Source organism: Toxotes jaculatrix, chromosome 13 (genome assembly GCF_017976425.1).
Source record: "Toxotes jaculatrix isolate fToxJac2 chromosome 13, fToxJac2.pri, whole genome shotgun sequence".
Taxonomy (NCBI): domain Eukaryota; kingdom Metazoa; phylum Chordata; class Actinopteri; family Toxotidae; genus Toxotes; species Toxotes jaculatrix.
This window is the reverse complement of record NC_054406.1, coordinates 11,208,569-11,226,151: the sequence shown is the minus strand read 5'-3', so window position 1 is coordinate 11,226,151 and position 17,583 is coordinate 11,208,569. Positions and strand designations below refer to the sequence as shown.

The window sequence follows — 17,583 nt, the reverse complement described above, 5'->3', positions numbered from 1 at the left end:
CAAAAAGACCGTTAACTCCTTTTTTTTCTTTTTAAAAACTTTTTTTGGAAAGCTACTGAACAAATATCACCAGTTCCATGCGCGCACACATACACACAGCCTGATTACAATAATAAATGATCAAATTTATTTCAGTATTTATTTGGTCATTACATAACAGTACTGTAAAATGCTTGCATTTAAATGTTTTCGGCTGCAATTAAGTGCTCACGGCAAAAATAAAATAATAAAAAAAAAAAGAATTTACATCCCTATTATGTGTTAATTCATTTATTCATGAATCACCATTGTGCCAGCTGATAGTTGTTACACTGTTGCTACAATATCATCACAATGTTACTGAGATGTTATGGAGGGCAGACAGTTGGTTACTTAAACTGGTTTGTATTGTGTCTGACACCTCTGGAGTTTTTACAACCAGTGTCTCTGGAGGTTCAGGTCTACTTACAGGGAGGAGTACTGGACAAGGCATGGTAGCCCAATACCACGAAAAAGAGAATTAGTGAAACCCAATAAAGAGATCATTTTAAAAAATAGAAACCAAAATATTTTGATATTATTTTTTTTTCTTTTGAGAAAAAGGTACAAGACAGACGACTAAATAAATGCAATTTCATTTTTTTGTTAATAACACTACATACATTTATAAAGACCACCACTGATTATAATTTAACCATTTGTGTGAAAAAAGGAACAGCAACAAAATTCCAAACCCAGATTGTAGCTGTTTTTTTTCTAACTGTACATTTTTTTCCTTGATTATCTAGACAGCTCCCTTAGCAAGCATTAGTCCTGTCACTGGTAAATTGAAAAAAAAAAAGATAGACTACACTGCAACACCCTATTTACAGTATATTATTTATATATTTATATTTTTTATATATATATATATATATATATATATTTATATCACACTGGCTGCAATTATGACAAGTTATATTCATGAGCATCATTAGTGCAAGGCATGAGTAAGACAGACCTGTAAAAAGAGTTATTAACCACATGTACTGTATGAAATGTGTGTGTGTGCATGCGTTTGCATGTGTCTGTATATAACAATGTGGGGGTGGGATGGGAAAAAAACACAAATATGTTGTCAACATAGGCAGGGAAGTGATGTAACAGACTACGTGTGTGTATGTGTGTGCTTATGTACAACGATGTTTAGGTCTGACAGAGTTCAGAAGGAAGAAGTCATGTAATGTGTGTTTATGTGCAAAACTGTTCAAACATACACACACATAAATGGGCACGTGTGAGTGAGTCTATGGATGAAATCTGTCACCTGCCAGCCAGTCCAGGCCCAGTTTGTATACAGTGACACAGCGGTGTCTAAAGCACTTCCTAATCAAGAGAAGATGACAAATATTTATGATTTGAAGGTGATTATGAAGCAACCTTACATATTGCAACTCCCCACTCACTACCGTCACCTTCGCTTTTTACCATGTGCAAAACCAGCAGCGGTCCAGCAACATTAACACAATGGAAAAGGTAATCTGCATTAACTAAATCATCCAAAGGCAGAAACCCAAGAGACCCCAGTATAACCACAGAGAGGCGGTGTATACAAGACTTATGAAAGGACACTGCATTAGGAGGTGGAGAGGTGGTGACACTGGTGTGTACCTCAGAGACCCCTGCGCCTTGTTGTGGAGAATGCTGGGTGGAGCAGGGGGCTTTACTGTGCTGCAATGGTCCTTGCAGACACTGAAAATCACAGAGTAAATACTGTGAAACATTGCACGACGCCACTAGGGACAGCTAGAAGCAGGCATAGCCCCAGAATAGAGCCTTAGGGTGGCAGAAGAGAATGTACACTGGCGCTACTTTGGGTTTAGTGGAAAAAGAACATGGATAGCAGTGGACAGGCAGAGAATCACAGAGAGAAAATCTAAAAGAACTAGAGTCCACAACTTTTACAAGCTTTCAGATAAGAGAGTCCAAGTTACAAAAGCTTTGGGTTCATCTCTCTGTCTCCACCCCAAGCCTTTCCTCTTTCTCAGATTCATAAGAATACACTCCTCTTCTCTAATAGTTTTCTTTTCTGTGCTGTTTCAGCCAAAAGGTAAAACAAAGTTTTTTGTTTTCCTATTTTAGGCCATGTACATATAGAGGTATGTGCATCTATAATTTTGAAAAAAAGATAGCAAAAAAGAATTAACAAAATGTATCAAAAATGAACAAAAACAGAAGACTGGTTTTAGAATCGCTGTAGTAATGTCTTAAGCTATTCCAGAAAAGGGAAGTGACCACTTCCTCTAAATGAAACTCATATCTACACATTGGAAGAAAGATGATGGAAGGTAGGGTGCACTAATATTCTCTAAGCTCTGCGGTCATTAGTCTATCAGTAATCACTGATGGATGTAACAAGTTAGATGGCAGAAAGTAAGAAAGAAGGGTTAAGAGGATTCACCAGGTAGCAGCAGAACCATAATGTAGGAAAAGAGGCAGAGCCATGTTGACAGATCAGTGTAATGGCATTGGCTTCGCTACTGCAAAATGGAAGGTGGGCTCAGGGCATCTTGTTTTGCTGATCAGAGAATTGGAGATAAGGGTACAACACATTGCATTAGTAACTGCAGTGGCATTCGGGGCATCAGCCGCATTAGTTACTGCTATACAGGTTGGTGGGTGGGGGGATTGGGGGGGGGCATTCTTCACGTTAGTTACTGCAGCATGGAGCCTTGGCTGGCTGGGCAGCTTCTGTCAGGTCCACTCCCCGGTTCCGCCCAGTGTTGCCTCCTGGAGCCTGAGGCTCACTCTTAGGCAATCTCTTTGCTGAAACAAAACAAAACAAAAAAAAAAAACAATCTAAAGAAACTCAAACTTTTCATTTGTAGGAAGCACAAGTTACAAATGAAAAACATTTATTATCCATGCCTGACCTCAACCATCCAGTTAATCAGAATAAATATTTTATTGAAATACCAGAGGGACTACTCATTTTGGTTTGGACTGCCACTCTACAAATGCACTGGCAAAATCTCTGAATAAAAAGTCAAGAGTTACCTACCAATAGCCATAAATATCTCATTCACATTCATAGATGTCTTGGCCGACGTCTCCATGAAAAGTAAGCTGTTGTCATCTGCGTAGGACTGAGCATCCTGTTAACACAACGTAAACACCATGAATTTTCGATACATCCTCACACATGCACGTATTCAGGCACAGGGGAAACATAATTAGAGGTGGTGTTAAGAATGAAAATCTTGGCAGTAGAGATTAATGATCTGATCACTTGAAATGTAAGTTCCGGATGTAATCACTTAATCACTTTAAACAAAACCAGAGAGGAATCCATCAGAGGTAAGAGAAATGCACAAAATAAGACTGACTGGCAAGGCACAGATTGTTTGGTCTGACCTGGAAGTCGACAGCTCTTTTGTTGGCTAGGTCAGCTTTGTTGCCTGACAGAGCGATGACTATATTAGGGCTAGCTTGTCTCTGCAGCTCCTTCACCCAGTTCTTTGCCCGTGCAAAGGACTCCTGCAAATAGAGGAAATTGTGCCATTTGTCAGTACCATCTTGCTATGAGTAACTGTATTGGCAGATGTACTTTAACCTGTTGTAGAACTCTGACTGCATCTTGAAGACTGAATACATGGCAAGTGTCATCAGCACCACTAAAAGTGAGAACGGTGTTAGGAAAACTGCATAAAGAACTGGGAGGTGGATGAACGTGCCTCGTTTGTGATGTCGTAGACCACAATAGCAGCCTGTGCTCCTCTGTAATACATGGGTGCCAAACTGTGGTAACGCTCCTGACCTGCAGTGTCCCAGATTTCAAACTTCACTGTTGTGTCATCTAGACACACTGTCTGGGTGAGAAAGGCCGCTGAAGGGAAAGGAAAGGTGATGTGTGAGTCATAATTAGATAATCAACGTCTACACCAAAACAATACTCTTTACTGTGACATGTAAATAAAAATGGTAATAAAGACATCAAAGCAAAGTATCAATGATTCCCATTATACAAGACAAACTGTAGCTCACATTGTGGAGTTACATTTTTTTTAAGTGGAATACTGAGTTACAAAATCTATTTAGGTTACAGTTCACAACTGTGACCATGATCCTGAAAACAAAAATAAAATGAGTTAATTTCTCCAAAGTCTTTTTATTGTGAAGTTTTTAAATGTTTATTTTAAGGAGCTGTTGTGACAATAGCAAAGCACCCAGTTGATTATAAATAAGTGCACCTGTCCTAAATGTCAAATTATTAGCTATTTAAATAAAGGGAAAATTAATTCAATTCAGATATAAATATAGTCCAGCAATAACAACAGTCCACCTACTTGATCTACAACAAAATGGGAGCTTTTGAGAAATGGCCGGCACTGTTAATCTAAAACTCACCTCCTATTGTGCTCTCCTGGAATTCATGGAACTGGCCTTTGACGAAACGAAGCACTAAGCTGGACTTCCCAACAGCTGACTCCCCCAACAGCACCAGCTTAAACTGACAGATCTTGTTCCCTGCATTGGGTCCATTGGGTCTCGTAGCTCCTCCCCGATTGGCCATGACCTAGTCAGATCCCCCGGTGTCCTGTGTGCCAAACCTCACTATCAGGACTTCTGCTGCAGGAGCCAAGAGAAGAAAAGGGTTTACAGACAGTCACAGAGTATTAAGCATATATTTAACACTGAGGAGCATCACAGCTCAGAGTAAATATAACATATCTGTGTACAAGGAGTTAAGTATGTCTCAGCATTTCATGTTTCAAAAAAAAAAAATCCCCAAACACTGACAAAATTCAAGTGTAATACCGAAGAATGGAGGCAACAGTGTCAGCGTTTTCTTTTAGTCAGCTGTTACTATAATAAACTGATTTTTTTTCTTTGTTTTGATATGACAAGGGACTCTACAGGGCTCAAAATAGCAACAACAGAATATCTGGTTTCCAATATGACACACTTGTGTGAGACATAGAGTATAACTTTGGGCAAGAAGTGGAAAAAAAATGAAACCCACTGACAGTAATCATTTTGTATGAGCAGTTAGTGATGGTTTTAAGTAACAGATAAGGCTGCAACCTTTTTAACAAGCTGATCTTAATGAGTATGTCATATGGGGCATTTTTAGATTTCTGAAGAATACTGGAAGGATGGGATGCTTACATCACCCCTTCTGATGCAGCTTAAGAAGACTAGGCAAGAACAGATAAGTAGTGCACATAATTTAACATATAACGAGTAAAAAAAAAAATCATTAAAAAAATCTAAAATCATGCAAATCATACCAACTAGAGATAGAAGGCCAAATAGGCCGATTATTAAAGTATAAATATGGAGGCTCTACTCTTTGGAGCTTCTTATAATACATTATTTCAGTGGTTACTATCATATGAAACATTAGTAAGCACCTTCACCATAGTTAGATATGCTCTCCATTCTCTGTTATGGATGAATTTTAATGGTCTTGTCAAGTCCCCCCGTCCTAACTGACAGTGCCATTCAAGTCCATTCAAACGGTTACCGAATAAGTGCACTGCAAGTGTTGCATTTCAAAACTGCACTTTCACATTTCAAATTCAATATCACACTTTTTTGTGTTGTGCGTTCCACAAGTTTTGCAGAGGCCTTCTCAAATAAACTGGGTTCTGCAGACCTTCCACAACAACACTGCAGTTTTTGTAACATCTTTTTAGCTTCCTTTTGCCACTGCAAAAGGAAACAGTACATGTGAAGCTATGTGTCTGAAAGCAATAAATAACATTCAGATTAGGCACTGAAAAGATAAATAAAACACTTACAATCTATGCAATAATTTCACTTTCTTTTTGTCTTGAAGTTATGAATAATTGAATTAAGTTCTATATTTATTTCTAAACTAATTTTCATTTGAATGCAGCCAGTTAACTCCATCTTAAAAGTATTTCAAATATATAAAGCCCTAAAGCCCTAATTTAGGTATGATTGTGTCATCTTTGACACAGTTTCCACAGTTACAAAACACAACTCAGCATGTCTTGCCAGCAATACCGTTATGAATGACGCTATCAAAGAGGCAAAGAAAGCTCACTACAACCGCATACAGTAATAGCAAGCAAAGGAAGCTTTGTCAAGAATGACAACAGTTTCAGGACTTTTTTCACCCACCAGTCGAAAACTGATGCGAGAACCTCTCTATGGATACACACCATGCATTGCTTACTAACTTATTTAGGAATGAACTGCTGACTAATTTGTATACAACAGATGGCTGTTGAGAGGAGATAATCACAGTCTTTGTCTGTCTGTCCCCACTGCAAACATGACTTATAATGACTTTCAGTGTGCACCCCACACCAAACTCCCTTATCCAGGAGAGACATTTAAGGCCCACTGACAAAAACACAGGTACCTTATCATACTCATGTATGTTCTTTGTACAACGGCTCTGCAAAAAAAGCTACCTTTGAGAAGCATATTAGTCAGATTTTTGCTGATTTTGTACACTAAGAGTTGCTGGTTGTGAACTCTGAGTGACACTGTATGATGATCCTGTACTGCATTATATGATATTGTGAGGTATACATAATAGCATCCATTATTGCCACCTTTTTCTTTTTGGTATGAAACTGTATTAGAATATTCAGGTGCCTATTTTGTGTAACTGATATAATAATGAGTAGATATAGCTATATTTATATTCAAAATAAGACTGCAAAGACAGGTCTAATTACCTATGGTCCTGTGTCAATCTGTCAAGTGCTGGTTGCAGCCATCAACATGTTAAAACGTGATATATAAACTCTTGATCAGATATTAAGATTATAGTCTATACATAGCTCTAGTTTTATTAGTCTAGAAATGAGACAACTGAAGCAAATTTCCTCAATATAATAACAGCCTGTTTATGTGTGTATGTGTGGATAAGTTACATCTGTGTTAACCCTTGTGTCATAACACCAAAAGCTCAGGTGAATTAATAACAAAATGAGGAGGGATTCAGCTTACATACACCTTCAAACACCTGTCGAATTATTACCTCAAAATACGAAACGCGAACGGGGAATAAAAGCTATGTAACACAAAGCCCATGAAATTGACCAGGGAAGTCGTTGCCGAGCTGAATAGGCCAGGCATTTCTCTTTTATGTTAACCGAGAAATTTTGACAAGGAATCTTTCAAACGAAAGCGAACAAGAAGAAAACAAATACGCATAAGAAACAGCAACAGCAAAACGGTAATTGCGTTTCGAGACTCATGACCGGGAGTGTCAACAAGCGCTGCGCGCTACATGACTGCAATGCTCACAAAATATTTGGGCTTATCTGTCATTAGTTGACTGTAAACGCACTTGCTCGTCTCAACTGTATCCTTGTGTATCTTCTGATTTTAGAGGGGGACGCCATTTTCCAAACTGTTTTGTTGTCTAGCTAGTTAGCTTACTTGCAGTTAGCCAACCTCAGCCTTCCAAGTGGCCAGTAACGTTAGCCTCCCAAACATTTCACGAAAAGCTCATAAAAACGACATGCTCAGTCAAATAAAACTAAAGGGAATGCGATAGGTTAACAATCTAGTTACTGTATTACTAGACAGCCTAAGCAAGTTAGAAATGTTGTGCTGACTGGCTAGCGTTAGTTAATGGGGAGTAGCCAAACCCTCAATTAACAAACATTAGCTTAATAGCAACGTTAGCATTCCACCCACTGACCTCATTCCACCCATCTAGCTGTTAGCTTTCCCAAAGTCAACTGTCAGCCAGGTATTCTGCTAGCTGTACCAGATTTTACTAGCCGCTTGCTAATGGCAAACCATCGACACAGAGAAGGAAGAGCTGGACTCGTTAAGACGTGACAAAGGCCCGTATTTCTGCATTCTCTTGGCTATCAAACATCAACGACATTAGCTTGAGTCAGCTAGCGACAGCGCTAACGTTAGCACCCTGATGACAACAGAGCAAATGTTAGCGCTAGCCAGTCCGCCAGCTGGAAACCACAACTTGTCGATTCCTGTCAAGTACGCTACCTGAGAGCCAGACGATGTTTTAAACTTCAAATACCACCGCTGTAGTATTTACACAAGGAACCCGGGACACAGTGGTGAGGTGGTGCTGGGGAAACCAAGAAAATAATTTCAACAATCCCGTCACGTCTCCTCCTTTCTTTCTTCTCGCAACTTCCCCTTAGAACCAAAACACAAACAAGCTCTTCCGCCCCCTCTGCCACGTCACACAGCACGTCTGCCCTCCAGAAACAAGTTATTCAGCAGCTAGTGACATTCTTTGGCCATTTCTTTATCCGAGAGTAAAGAAAAAAAACAAAACAAAAGTCGCTAGAGTTTGTTTCCCTCAGGGACCTAAAATAACAAACTTCTCTAAATTTATCTCACTGGATGACCAGTTTAGTAAAGCAAGCAATTGCTCGGGGAACCCTAACCTTGTGGGCCCCAAAGGCCCAACATTTACAATATATTATTTGGGTCTACAAAGTCTGATTAATTGCAGCTTTATTTGTTTGCACCGGTGATATAGAATATGAGCTATGGGTCCTCCATCCACCATCTTGTTACCTCTGTCTTGCATGGGGACCCAGAGTCAAAATGTAGTTTTAATTTATATTGTGCTATTGAGCTGTGATTATTCAGTTTATGGAATAACTAAGTGTTATGTCAGAATGTTACCATTCACTTTTATGTCGGCTTACTAACTGACTAATCAACTTAATAAATTCAGCTGAAGCTCTGCTGAATTAATAACAAAATGAGAAGGGATCCAGCTTACATACACCTGTCGAACTATTACCTGAAAATACAAATCGCGAACGGGGAATAAAACGTTATGGGACACAAAGCCTATGAAAGCCCAGGTGAATAGGTCAGGTATTTCTCCTTTATAAAGGAGAAATACCTGACCTATTCACCTGCCATGGGCTAAATTAATAATAACGGAAATTGTAATGGTGATTGGAATGTACACTTACAGTATAACACAGCAGGCTGCAGTTGTGAAAAGATAGAAGGGTAGCACAGTAACACGCCAACAGGTGGCGGTACAGCAACAATAGTGTCGGGAGTGAAGAAGAAGAAAGCTCCGCCCGTCTCTTCCGGATAGGGCCATATCAGCACGTTTTATTTATTGTAGGGTACATTTTTGTAATTTCGTGTCAGTGATGTGCCATATTTTATAACTGTGACATTATAATACTTTGTTTATCTAACGGTCGTCAGTTTCATGTAGCTTGTAAAGACTCTTACTGAACAAAGTGAGCATCAGTTTTCCGTCATGGAGGAGGGGATAGTGGAGACTCCAGAGGAGCTGCTGGCAAAGCAGCACCGCAAAGAAAAGAAAGATCTGCAAGGTAGCTAACCTGAGCTGATTTAATTCGTCCATATGCTGTCAGCTTGTTTGAATCTAATGAGTTATTTTTATTAATTTTTTGGAATTTAGCCCAGGTTGGCCACTAGCAACAGTAGTAGACAGTAACAGAAACTGCAATGTCACAAGAGGCAGTTCTGAGCAAAAGGTGGGATCCTCAGCTAGAACAATATATCAAATATGTTTCCATCAGCTGTTAAAGGCAAAATACCACATGTGACATCTCAGACTGGGGTGTAGCCATACGAGAAATAGTTTGAAAGTTATATTCATGTACCCTTTTTACATTACTCCCACTTCATGTATATAAAAAAATAACTTGTTACACAATTCAGTATTTATTCCAGCACTCTATGCATTCTGCACCCTTGCTATATTGTATTCTTATTTGTAATTTACACAGTTTGATAATATCACCTGAGAGTGTATCCTAACCATCTGCACTTGTGCTTCGTTTTCAGCTAAAATCCAGAGCATGAAAAATGCAGTCCCCAAAAACGATAAGAAAAGGAGGAAACAGTTGACAGAGGAGATTGCCAAGCTGGAGGCTGATCTCAGTCAAAAACACGAGGAGGAATTCAGACAGCTGAAATCTACAGATAACACAAAGGTAAAAATCTGTATTCAGGGGATTGACAAATATCATGGGTATGCATTATAGTCACAAATTAAAAAAAAGTATTCACAGAATGTTTTTTTTTTTCACCTTTGTATCTCATGATTAATGTCAATTTGCAACATAACCAAAAGTCTTCTCTCTGAATTTGGCAAGGTGGAAGAGGTGATAAATGGAGTTGAGACGATGAAGATGGAGGGTGGAGAACAAGAAGATGTCAAACAGCCACGAATAACCAAGGCCCAGAAGAGAAGGGTGAGTTACAGGTTCCTTCTCAAATAGGACACTTTTGAGTGCTGTTTGTTTTGGCCCACAGCGGTATAACTGTTATTTATGAACAAAGGAAGAAGCAAACTTTCAAGAATTCCTATGCCCAAAGCACTACATACTGAATAATATACAAATATCAGTACTTTAGACAGCAGTATAGTTACTGATTATTACTTGGTTTGTGGTTTAATTAACAATCTGCAATTTGCTTTCATTTTAAATTTGTTTCAGTCAAGATTCCAACTACTAATGAAATACATTTTATTGAAATGATCCCCTCCAGGACAAGAAGGCTGCCCAGGAGAAGGAGCGGGAGAGCAGGATAGCAGAGGCTGAGGTGCAGAACCTGCAGGGTGTGAGGCACCAGGAGGGATTGAAGCTGGCTCAGAAACTTGCTCAGCAACAGCTTCAGATCAAGGAGATCTCCTCTGATGGCCACTGCATGTACCGTGCCATTGAAGATCAGCTGGCACAGCGATCAAAGGTGCATATTGTTTAGGATTATTATAGCCAGAGCTATGGTTTGAATACTTAATCAGAAGTTTGATAAGCAAACATGTAATCGAGAGTTACTGTGGCTGAATAATGGCAGGGTTCATACAGAAAGAATACATCCTGTGTTCTGTTTCATTCTAGCCTGAGTTAACCATGAGTGTGAAAGAACTGCGGACCCGTACTGCTGAGCACATGAGAAGCCATGCTGATGACTTCCTGCCCTTCCTCACCAACCCCAACACTGGTGACATGTACACAACAGGTAACACTGTTTGCTTTGGTTAAATGACCAAAAATGGTTGCCATAGATATACTATTTAGAAAGTAATTATGTGTATATACAGCATTCATGTAAGTGTTTGTGGATATATTGGTTTCCAGATGAGTTTGAGAAATACTGCAGTGAAGTGGAGCACACAGCAGCTTGGGGTGGACAACTGGAAGTGAGTTGTTTTAAGATTTGTCACAGATACATTGTGGTCTTGCACCTTGTTCTTTACATTAATGAGTTTACTTTTCATGTATTTTACCCAACAGCTGCGAGCACTGACTGAAGTTCTCCGCTTGCCAATAGAAGTGATCCAGGCTGACTCACCAACTATAAAAATTGGGGAGGAATATGATAGTGAACCTATCACCCTTGTGTATGTTGCATTACCTTAACCTTAAAAATATACAGCAGATTAATAGAAAAATGTATGATATATGATGCTGAAAACATTACATTTACATCAGACAGGTTGGATTTACAGCCGCTGAGACATACTGTGGCAAACCAGACAAGGCATTTATTGTGATTTATGCCTATTGTAAGTTTAAATATAATCTGTAATTATGTAAAACAAAGTTTTATGAAAGGCTCAACAACAGACTCCTCTCATGGAACATGCTGTTGCTCTCACCAGTTAAGATCAGTGTTAGCTTGAGTAATAGATAACCCATGTACTGTACTTTTTCATGAAAGACATATCACAGTTTGGGATCCTCATATAACTGCATTTAAATGCCAAGAACATCATGACCATCGCACAGGACACTAAAGCAGCTGTAGACAGGCAAACCTGTACAACTCTAATCTATGCTTAAACTATATTAAAAGTTCTGAGATAGCTTTTAAAGTTTTGGAGAGCTTTATGTAAAAGATTTTGACCTAGAATTTATTTTCTCATTGTTTGCAGCTACATGCGTCATGCCTATGGCCTAGGAGAGCACTACAATTCTGTGGAGCGGCTAAAGGACCCAGCCAATGTGGAGGACAGCTGAGAGACAGCTCGGTCTTAGTGTGACATAAACCAATTTGTGCAATGCAGTGTGTGTTCAAACCACTCACACCAAGGGGCCCTAAATACCAAACACATTTGAAAGGGTGGATTGTGCTAATGGAAAAATAGCATAGAAAGGACATTAATGTGTTAGTGATTTTACATTGGACACTCTTGTTCCACCCCAGTGACCCCCATGGTGCCCCTGCTTTTGGGAAGAAGTGGTGTAACATACTTTTTAAGCATATCCAGCTGGGCAGGTGCACATGGAAGAGCTGCGCATGTCACTGAAACAAATGTTAACAGAGTCCTGACAGATTGTTGAACCTTTGCAGTGTTGGAAAGAACTGAGTTGTGAAACCTGCAAATCATATCAATGTTACATAAACACATAAAATACTAATGAGACTGAGTTGTGTAACTGCCTGATTTTTGGTATTTTTGATAAGGAAATACTGATTGTGTCTGAAGTGATGTTTTGTTCTAGCTGAGGAATCATCAGGACACACACACACTTTCCCAAGTTCATAAATAATAAACACCGGTTAATCATTATCTGTACAAAAAGGTGAAGAAATCGTGACAGATTTATTCTACAAGACGTGACAACACATCAACCTCAAATACTTATTAAATCTTTAAATCTTCGTGTCTAATGTAAGGTTACCATGTCATGTTGCCCATCAAAAGTTTTAACATTTGTGTTATGTCTGCCTTTGGTAAACTGCACACACATACTGGACGATTACATCTATCATATCTATATATCTATTTTGATCTATATTCAAACAGCTTTGCAATTTCCACAATGTTGGCGGTCGTGGCGCAGCAAGTTAAAAGTGCATGCTTGTGTGTGTGTTTCGTTCACTTGGTGTGAATAAAAAGCAGAGAGCAATTTCTCCAGCTTGAGGGATTAATAAAGTATAAACTTAAACTGAAATGCAGTGCAAAATGTTTACCATACTCAGCTGTCACCACAAGAGGTCGCCATTGCCCAACAGGAAATCTACATTTACTGTGTCAGAAAGCGTCTCGTCACCATGGAAATTTGACGGCGAATACTCAGTCTGGCTTGGCAAATGGCTGAGTCAGTGGTTAGAGCTTTATATGGTAAAGCAACGTCTCTAAATTTGAGTTCAAGGAAAATAAGGGACGTTCCTAAGTGCGTATCCAGACTGACAAACCTGTCAGTGCTCCTGCTGAACAACAACTCCATCAGCGCTCTGCCCGCCGAGCTGATCTCTCTACAACACGTGAGTCTCCGCTTTCCTGGAACTTTGCCAAGACAACACTTTAAATGTTTTACACACCACGCAGGATTGTGATTAAATACTCCCCCTCTCTGCAAGCTGGCGGAGCTGAATTTGGGAAATAATGCCTTGAAGGAGATTCCCGCTGTTGTGGGCCATCTGGAGTCCTTGAAGAAACTGTATCTGTTCGGCAACCAAATTACAGTGGTGCCACCTGAGGTGATAGGTAGGTCTTCGCTGTTCAACAACACACACACCGCGGAAGATTTGTCCAAAAACACAAAGCTAAAATGAACCCCCATATTATCATATTTTCTGGTATACAGGTGGCTTACAACACCTTGTTGTGCTCAATCTGAACCACAACCAGATTCAAAGACTTCCACCAGAGATTAAAAGGTACATATATGGCACTAGTGTCCAAGAAGGCTCTTGATACCAACTGGTTCTGAAGATGACAACAGATGTAAAATTTGTACATGAAAGACTAAATTGCTGATTTGTCTTCTCTGAAAAATGGTCAATTGAAGGCTACAAAGCTGTTACAAATAATGGTCTTCTGTGTTAAAAACCCTTCAGTTTGAGTAAGCTTCAGCATCTCAGTGTGATGGACAATGAGCTGGAGGAGGTCCCTGCTGAGCTTGGTCATCTCACTAAGTTGTCTGAGATAAACTTGACTTCCAACAAGCTGTCTTGGCTGCCTCAGCAGCTGTACCAGTGTAAAGACCTAACCAAGCTCCATGTAGCCAAAAACAAGCTGACCAGCCTACCAGAGGTGGGTATTCACTTCTCAGGCAATGCTTTTGTCCCCAGCTCACACCTAAACAGCTTTCTTAGTCTTTCATGTTTCTGCGATTTTTCTGTGTTCTACTTTTCATGTTATCCAGGGAATTAGGGCACTGGCAAAACTCCAGGTAGTGGATGTGGCTGGGAATAAGTTGTCCATGTTCCCTGTTGAGGTACAACATTATCTAATTTAGGGCCACCATGCTGTAGAGAAACCTAACAAGTCTGAAAATAATTCCCCACTGTCTGCCTTGGGTGACCCTGTCTAGTTTCACCTGCTGCCCCTGAAGGAACTCTACTGTGAAGGCAACAGGTTTGCGCGCTGTGAGCCAATGCCATCAGTGCAGGATGCAGAGGTGCTTACATTAAAGGTAACTGTCATGGAAGCACTGCAGATATCTCACAGTATGTCTGTGCTTATTTTCAGTAAATGCCTCACTGTTCTTCTTTCATCTGTCTCCCAGGAACTAGCTGCAAGATTTGTCTTGTGGGAGAACAGGAACAGGTCCTCTCTGGTCCACAGGATGCTTCCCCACTACCCAAGTCTGACTGCCTTATTGGCCAATAGCAGCTGTTGCGTGCTGTGCATGGGCCCCTTCCTCACCACCTGGTTGGAATGTGTGCATTTTATCAGTCTGAGGAAGGTTAGGTGAACATTTTTGGCTTACTATAATTGAATTATGGTAGTTTGTGGAAAGATTTTCATAAAGATTGCCACTGAAACTACATTAAAGTATATGACTACTAAACTGTGATAAAATGGGATATTTAGCAGCTCATAATTAAACATGCTTTGCCATGATTTGTCATAATGTGTTACAGGACATGAAAATGAAGAGTTCACTGACTATTCCAGTGCGCGCCCTTCTTTGTTCATACAAGTGCTTCAATACAGATGGACATTTCTACTATGGTGTTGGGACAAGATAAATACAACTTCATTAAAAAAGGTACCATCCATAATCTCAATCACTATCTCATCTAATTTTTTTCAACTAAAACTGTGTACAAAGATCTGTTAATACTTTTCCACTTCACCAAGACAATGCATTTCTGGCAGTAGTTAGATGCGTTAATTTTCCAGCAACATTTTGAGTTTTTGTCCTTCATACATCTCATAATTGACATTTAACACTGTAGTCACTAGATGGCAGCAAATGAACACTGTAGTTTGCACATTTGGTTGGACCCTGTTTCAGTGCTTAACACAGTCCTCAACTGAATTTAAAGAACATTTATGATGTATGCCAACTACAGCTTTCATAAACTTGCTGATAGTATAATAAACAGTGCAACACACTTTGACCACCAAAAATACTTTTTTTTTTTTTTAACGACACAGGATTTACTTAAAAGCTTACATGCACATAACCTACTACACCTGTTTTTTAACATGGGCTGGTCAGTGCAGGTATGTAACACATAACTGAGATAACTGTAGCGAAGCCTCAACTGTTCCATTTAATGATAATACTAGTAATATGTGAACGAACAAATTGTATAAATAAAGAGTATCACCTTCACATATTTTGACTTTTAAATTTTAGTGGGATCCTGTTTCCTTGTCAGTGCTGATCAAACTGCACTAAGTCTCCGTAGCTGCCCCATCTCTATCTCCATCTCCAGCCAGTGGCATCTGTTCCAGTCTGCCAGACAAAAGAAAGATAGAGAGAGAGGGAGAGGCAGAGAGAACTTCATTTCTAGCAAATTAATTTCCCATCCACGCCTCCAGAGCTTGCTAGCTCGTTCACTAGCTGCTGCGGCCGCTGCTGCGTGTGTCTACTGAGTCGGAGCCTCATGCATAATGCATCAGGTTTAATTGCAAACCCAGAAACTAATGACTTTGGACTGGTTAACAGCAGGGGAGCCATACATCTCGAGCAAACTGAATGAAAAATCAGCTCAGAGGAGAGAAAAAAAGGAGCCTAGCCCCTAATTGATGAATAATTGAAGCGGCGAGCTACAGGGCATAATTGTGACATTTTGTTTCAATCAATTTCCAAGTGGTGTGGGCGAAAGTGCACTTAAAGGGAAAAGGCAATGACAATGAATGAGAAAGAAAGAGAGAGATAGAGAGAGCAGTTGGTGATGGAAATGGACATTGGGTCTTCAGTCATTGCAATGACATTTGCTGGGGCAAAAGACCGGACTCATTCAAACACAAAATGACTTTTCTCTGTATCTCCATCTCACTTTGTACGTTTTCTGTCAAACTCCTGTTATGCCACCGTTAGGTCCCTTTTTCATTCCCAGCCACCGGATCCATGTTCTTTTTAAAATTATTTCTTTTGTTCATATTCAGTTACCTTATTCATTTTTAAAAAGTTGTTTTCAAAGCTACTGTACGTTTACAGCACAGAAAGGTATGACCACCATCTGCTTAAGTGCACACACAATATTTGTGTTTTCAGCAAAACCTAAATTCCTTTGGCTGTCAGCTGAGATGGTTTACTCTCAGTGAGGCCCAGTCAGCTAAGTCTGGTGGAAGTAAACACCACACCAGTCTGTCTTAGCCTCATTGGTGTTGACTGGATGAAGCCTGGGGGGTCAGGCAGTCAAAGAGAAGCAGGCAGCAGGCTACTGGGGCACATCGCCATTTGAGCTTATGCATTTGCACCACATCAGAACTCTACCCGGAATCGGCAATCGTGCAATGCCCTGAGCATTGCCTCTTTAACATGTTAACATTCAGTATTTGTCAGCAACACCAGGCCTCAATAGAGAATAAAGGATGAGGGTGTGCAATGAAACTTGCATTCAACAGTGTTTTTACAACCAGGAGCTTATACAAATTGTGCAAACATTCTCCAGCCTAAAAATGTTACATTATCCCTAAATAATCACACTGGATACCATCATATTACCAATTCAGCTCTGGAGTATTATTAATTTTAAAAAAAAATCACGGGGAAAAAAAAAAAAAAATTATGAAACAGTACTGCAGATTTTGCTGTGCTGCCTCTGGCACTGGAAGAGAGCTGTATGTTCACAGATCTACATTCAGACTTTTTAAAGACTTAATTACCATTACTAAGATTACACAGACACTATTTTGTTCTGGGGTAAATTTTACCATAAATGATACATAACTTCACTAAATATTCACTAGATTTACATAATGACCTCACAATGGAAATCCAAAAAATGTTTTTAAGGGGTGTACATGAGCATGGCTGATAAATAGGTCATTTCAATCTGCTGGCACCATACTAATGGGTGAAAGGCCAACAGTACGTGCCTTCTTGCAGGCAGCAGATGTTGGGTCCTGAAGCAGTGGAGCAGCAGCAGCAGTGCCATTAGCTCAGTGGCCTCCGGACTTGTCTGTTAGTCGGCCTGGTGTCTGGTGTCTGATGTCATGCTTTCTGCATGTATTCACACATACACACATGCCTCTTTAACACACTGCAGAAAAGCAAACACAATCACTTCACCCACTCTGCACTGATGGGACATCATCAAGATAATTTTGCCCCAATCGCTTTGTTTTCATCATGTCGTTTCACAGAACACATAGTCGCACCCCCACATGTGTGCAGACACACTTTTTCCATATCACTGAGCTGTCCCTTATGATTGCCATATTCAGAGAGCCCT

At 39.9% G+C, this 17,583-nt stretch overlaps 3 protein-coding genes across 4 annotated transcripts; 2 read left to right on the top strand and 1 right to left on the bottom strand.

The window, feature by feature from the left end:
- Nucleotides 1-16: 16 nt before the first annotated feature.
- On the bottom strand, nucleotides 17-8,124 carry LOC121191785 (ras-related protein Rab-5A). 2 transcript variants are annotated; one of them, XM_041053197.1, is made up of 6 exons: nucleotides 7,963-8,124; nucleotides 4,366-4,587; nucleotides 3,693-3,844; nucleotides 3,373-3,495; nucleotides 3,020-3,113; nucleotides 17-2,784 (listed from the first exon to the last, which is right to left on the bottom strand). In XM_041053197.1, the coding sequence occupies exons 2-6, from the start codon at nucleotides 4,529-4,531 to the stop codon at nucleotides 2,669-2,671; spliced, it is 651 nt and encodes a 216-aa protein (XP_040909131.1). In that variant the 5' UTR covers nucleotides 4,532-4,587; nucleotides 7,963-8,124; the 3' UTR covers nucleotides 17-2,668. The 2 variants fall into 2 exon arrangements, with proteins under 2 accessions (XP_040909131.1, XP_040909132.1); XM_041053198.1 differs by having other exon boundaries at nucleotides 4,366-4,584.
- Nucleotides 8,125-9,021: 897 nt separating this feature from the next.
- Nucleotides 9,022-12,379, top strand: otud6b (OTU deubiquitinase 6B). The gene is made up of 8 exons (XM_041053374.1): nucleotides 9,022-9,293; nucleotides 9,772-9,920; nucleotides 10,083-10,181; nucleotides 10,480-10,680; nucleotides 10,833-10,953; nucleotides 11,073-11,134; nucleotides 11,229-11,335; nucleotides 11,870-12,379. The coding sequence occupies exons 1-8, from the start codon at nucleotides 9,218-9,220 to the stop codon at nucleotides 11,952-11,954; spliced, it is 900 nt and encodes a 299-aa protein (XP_040909308.1). The 5' UTR covers nucleotides 9,022-9,217; the 3' UTR covers nucleotides 11,955-12,379.
- Nucleotides 12,380-13,032: 653 nt separating this feature from the next.
- On the top strand, nucleotides 13,033-14,919 carry lrrc69 (leucine rich repeat containing 69). The gene is made up of 8 exons (XM_041053923.1): nucleotides 13,033-13,206; nucleotides 13,303-13,429; nucleotides 13,530-13,602; nucleotides 13,783-13,978; nucleotides 14,091-14,162; nucleotides 14,259-14,360; nucleotides 14,454-14,633; nucleotides 14,812-14,919. Exons 1-8 carry the CDS (start codon nucleotides 13,033-13,035, stop codon nucleotides 14,917-14,919), a joined length of 1,032 nt encoding a protein of 343 aa, XP_040909857.1.
- Nucleotides 14,920-17,583: the final 2,664 nt, after the last annotated feature.

Coding starts and splice junctions, on each gene's coding strand:
- otud6b (XM_041053374.1), top strand. CDS start 9,218: ATGGAGGAGGGGATAGTGGAGACTCCAGAGGAGCTGCTGGCAAAGCAG. Junction 9,921..10,082: donor AATCTACAGATAACACAAAG/GTAAAAATCTGT, acceptor GAATTTGGCAAG/GTGGAAGAGGTGATAAATGG. Junction 10,681..10,832: donor AGCTGGCACAGCGATCAAAG/GTGCATATTGTT, acceptor GTTTCATTCTAG/CCTGAGTTAACCATGAGTGT.
- lrrc69 (XM_041053923.1), top strand. CDS start 13,033: ATGGCTGAGTCAGTGGTTAGAGCTTTATATGGTAAAGCAACGTCTCTA. Junction 13,207..13,302: donor AGCTGATCTCTCTACAACAC/GTGAGTCTCCGC, acceptor CCTCTCTGCAAG/CTGGCGGAGCTGAATTTGGG. Junction 14,163..14,258: donor TGTCCATGTTCCCTGTTGAG/GTACAACATTAT, acceptor GACCCTGTCTAG/TTTCACCTGCTGCCCCTGAA.
- LOC121191785 (XM_041053197.1), bottom strand. CDS start 4,531: ATGGCCAATCGGGGAGGAGCTACGAGACCCAATGGACCCAATGCAGGG. Junction 3,496..3,692: donor TCTACGACATCACAAACGAG/GCACGTTCATCC, acceptor CTCTATTTGCAG/GAGTCCTTTGCACGGGCAAA. Junction 2,785..3,019: donor TGAGATATTTATGGCTATTG/GTAGGTAACTCT, acceptor GTTTTGTTTCAG/CAAAGAGATTGCCTAAGAGT.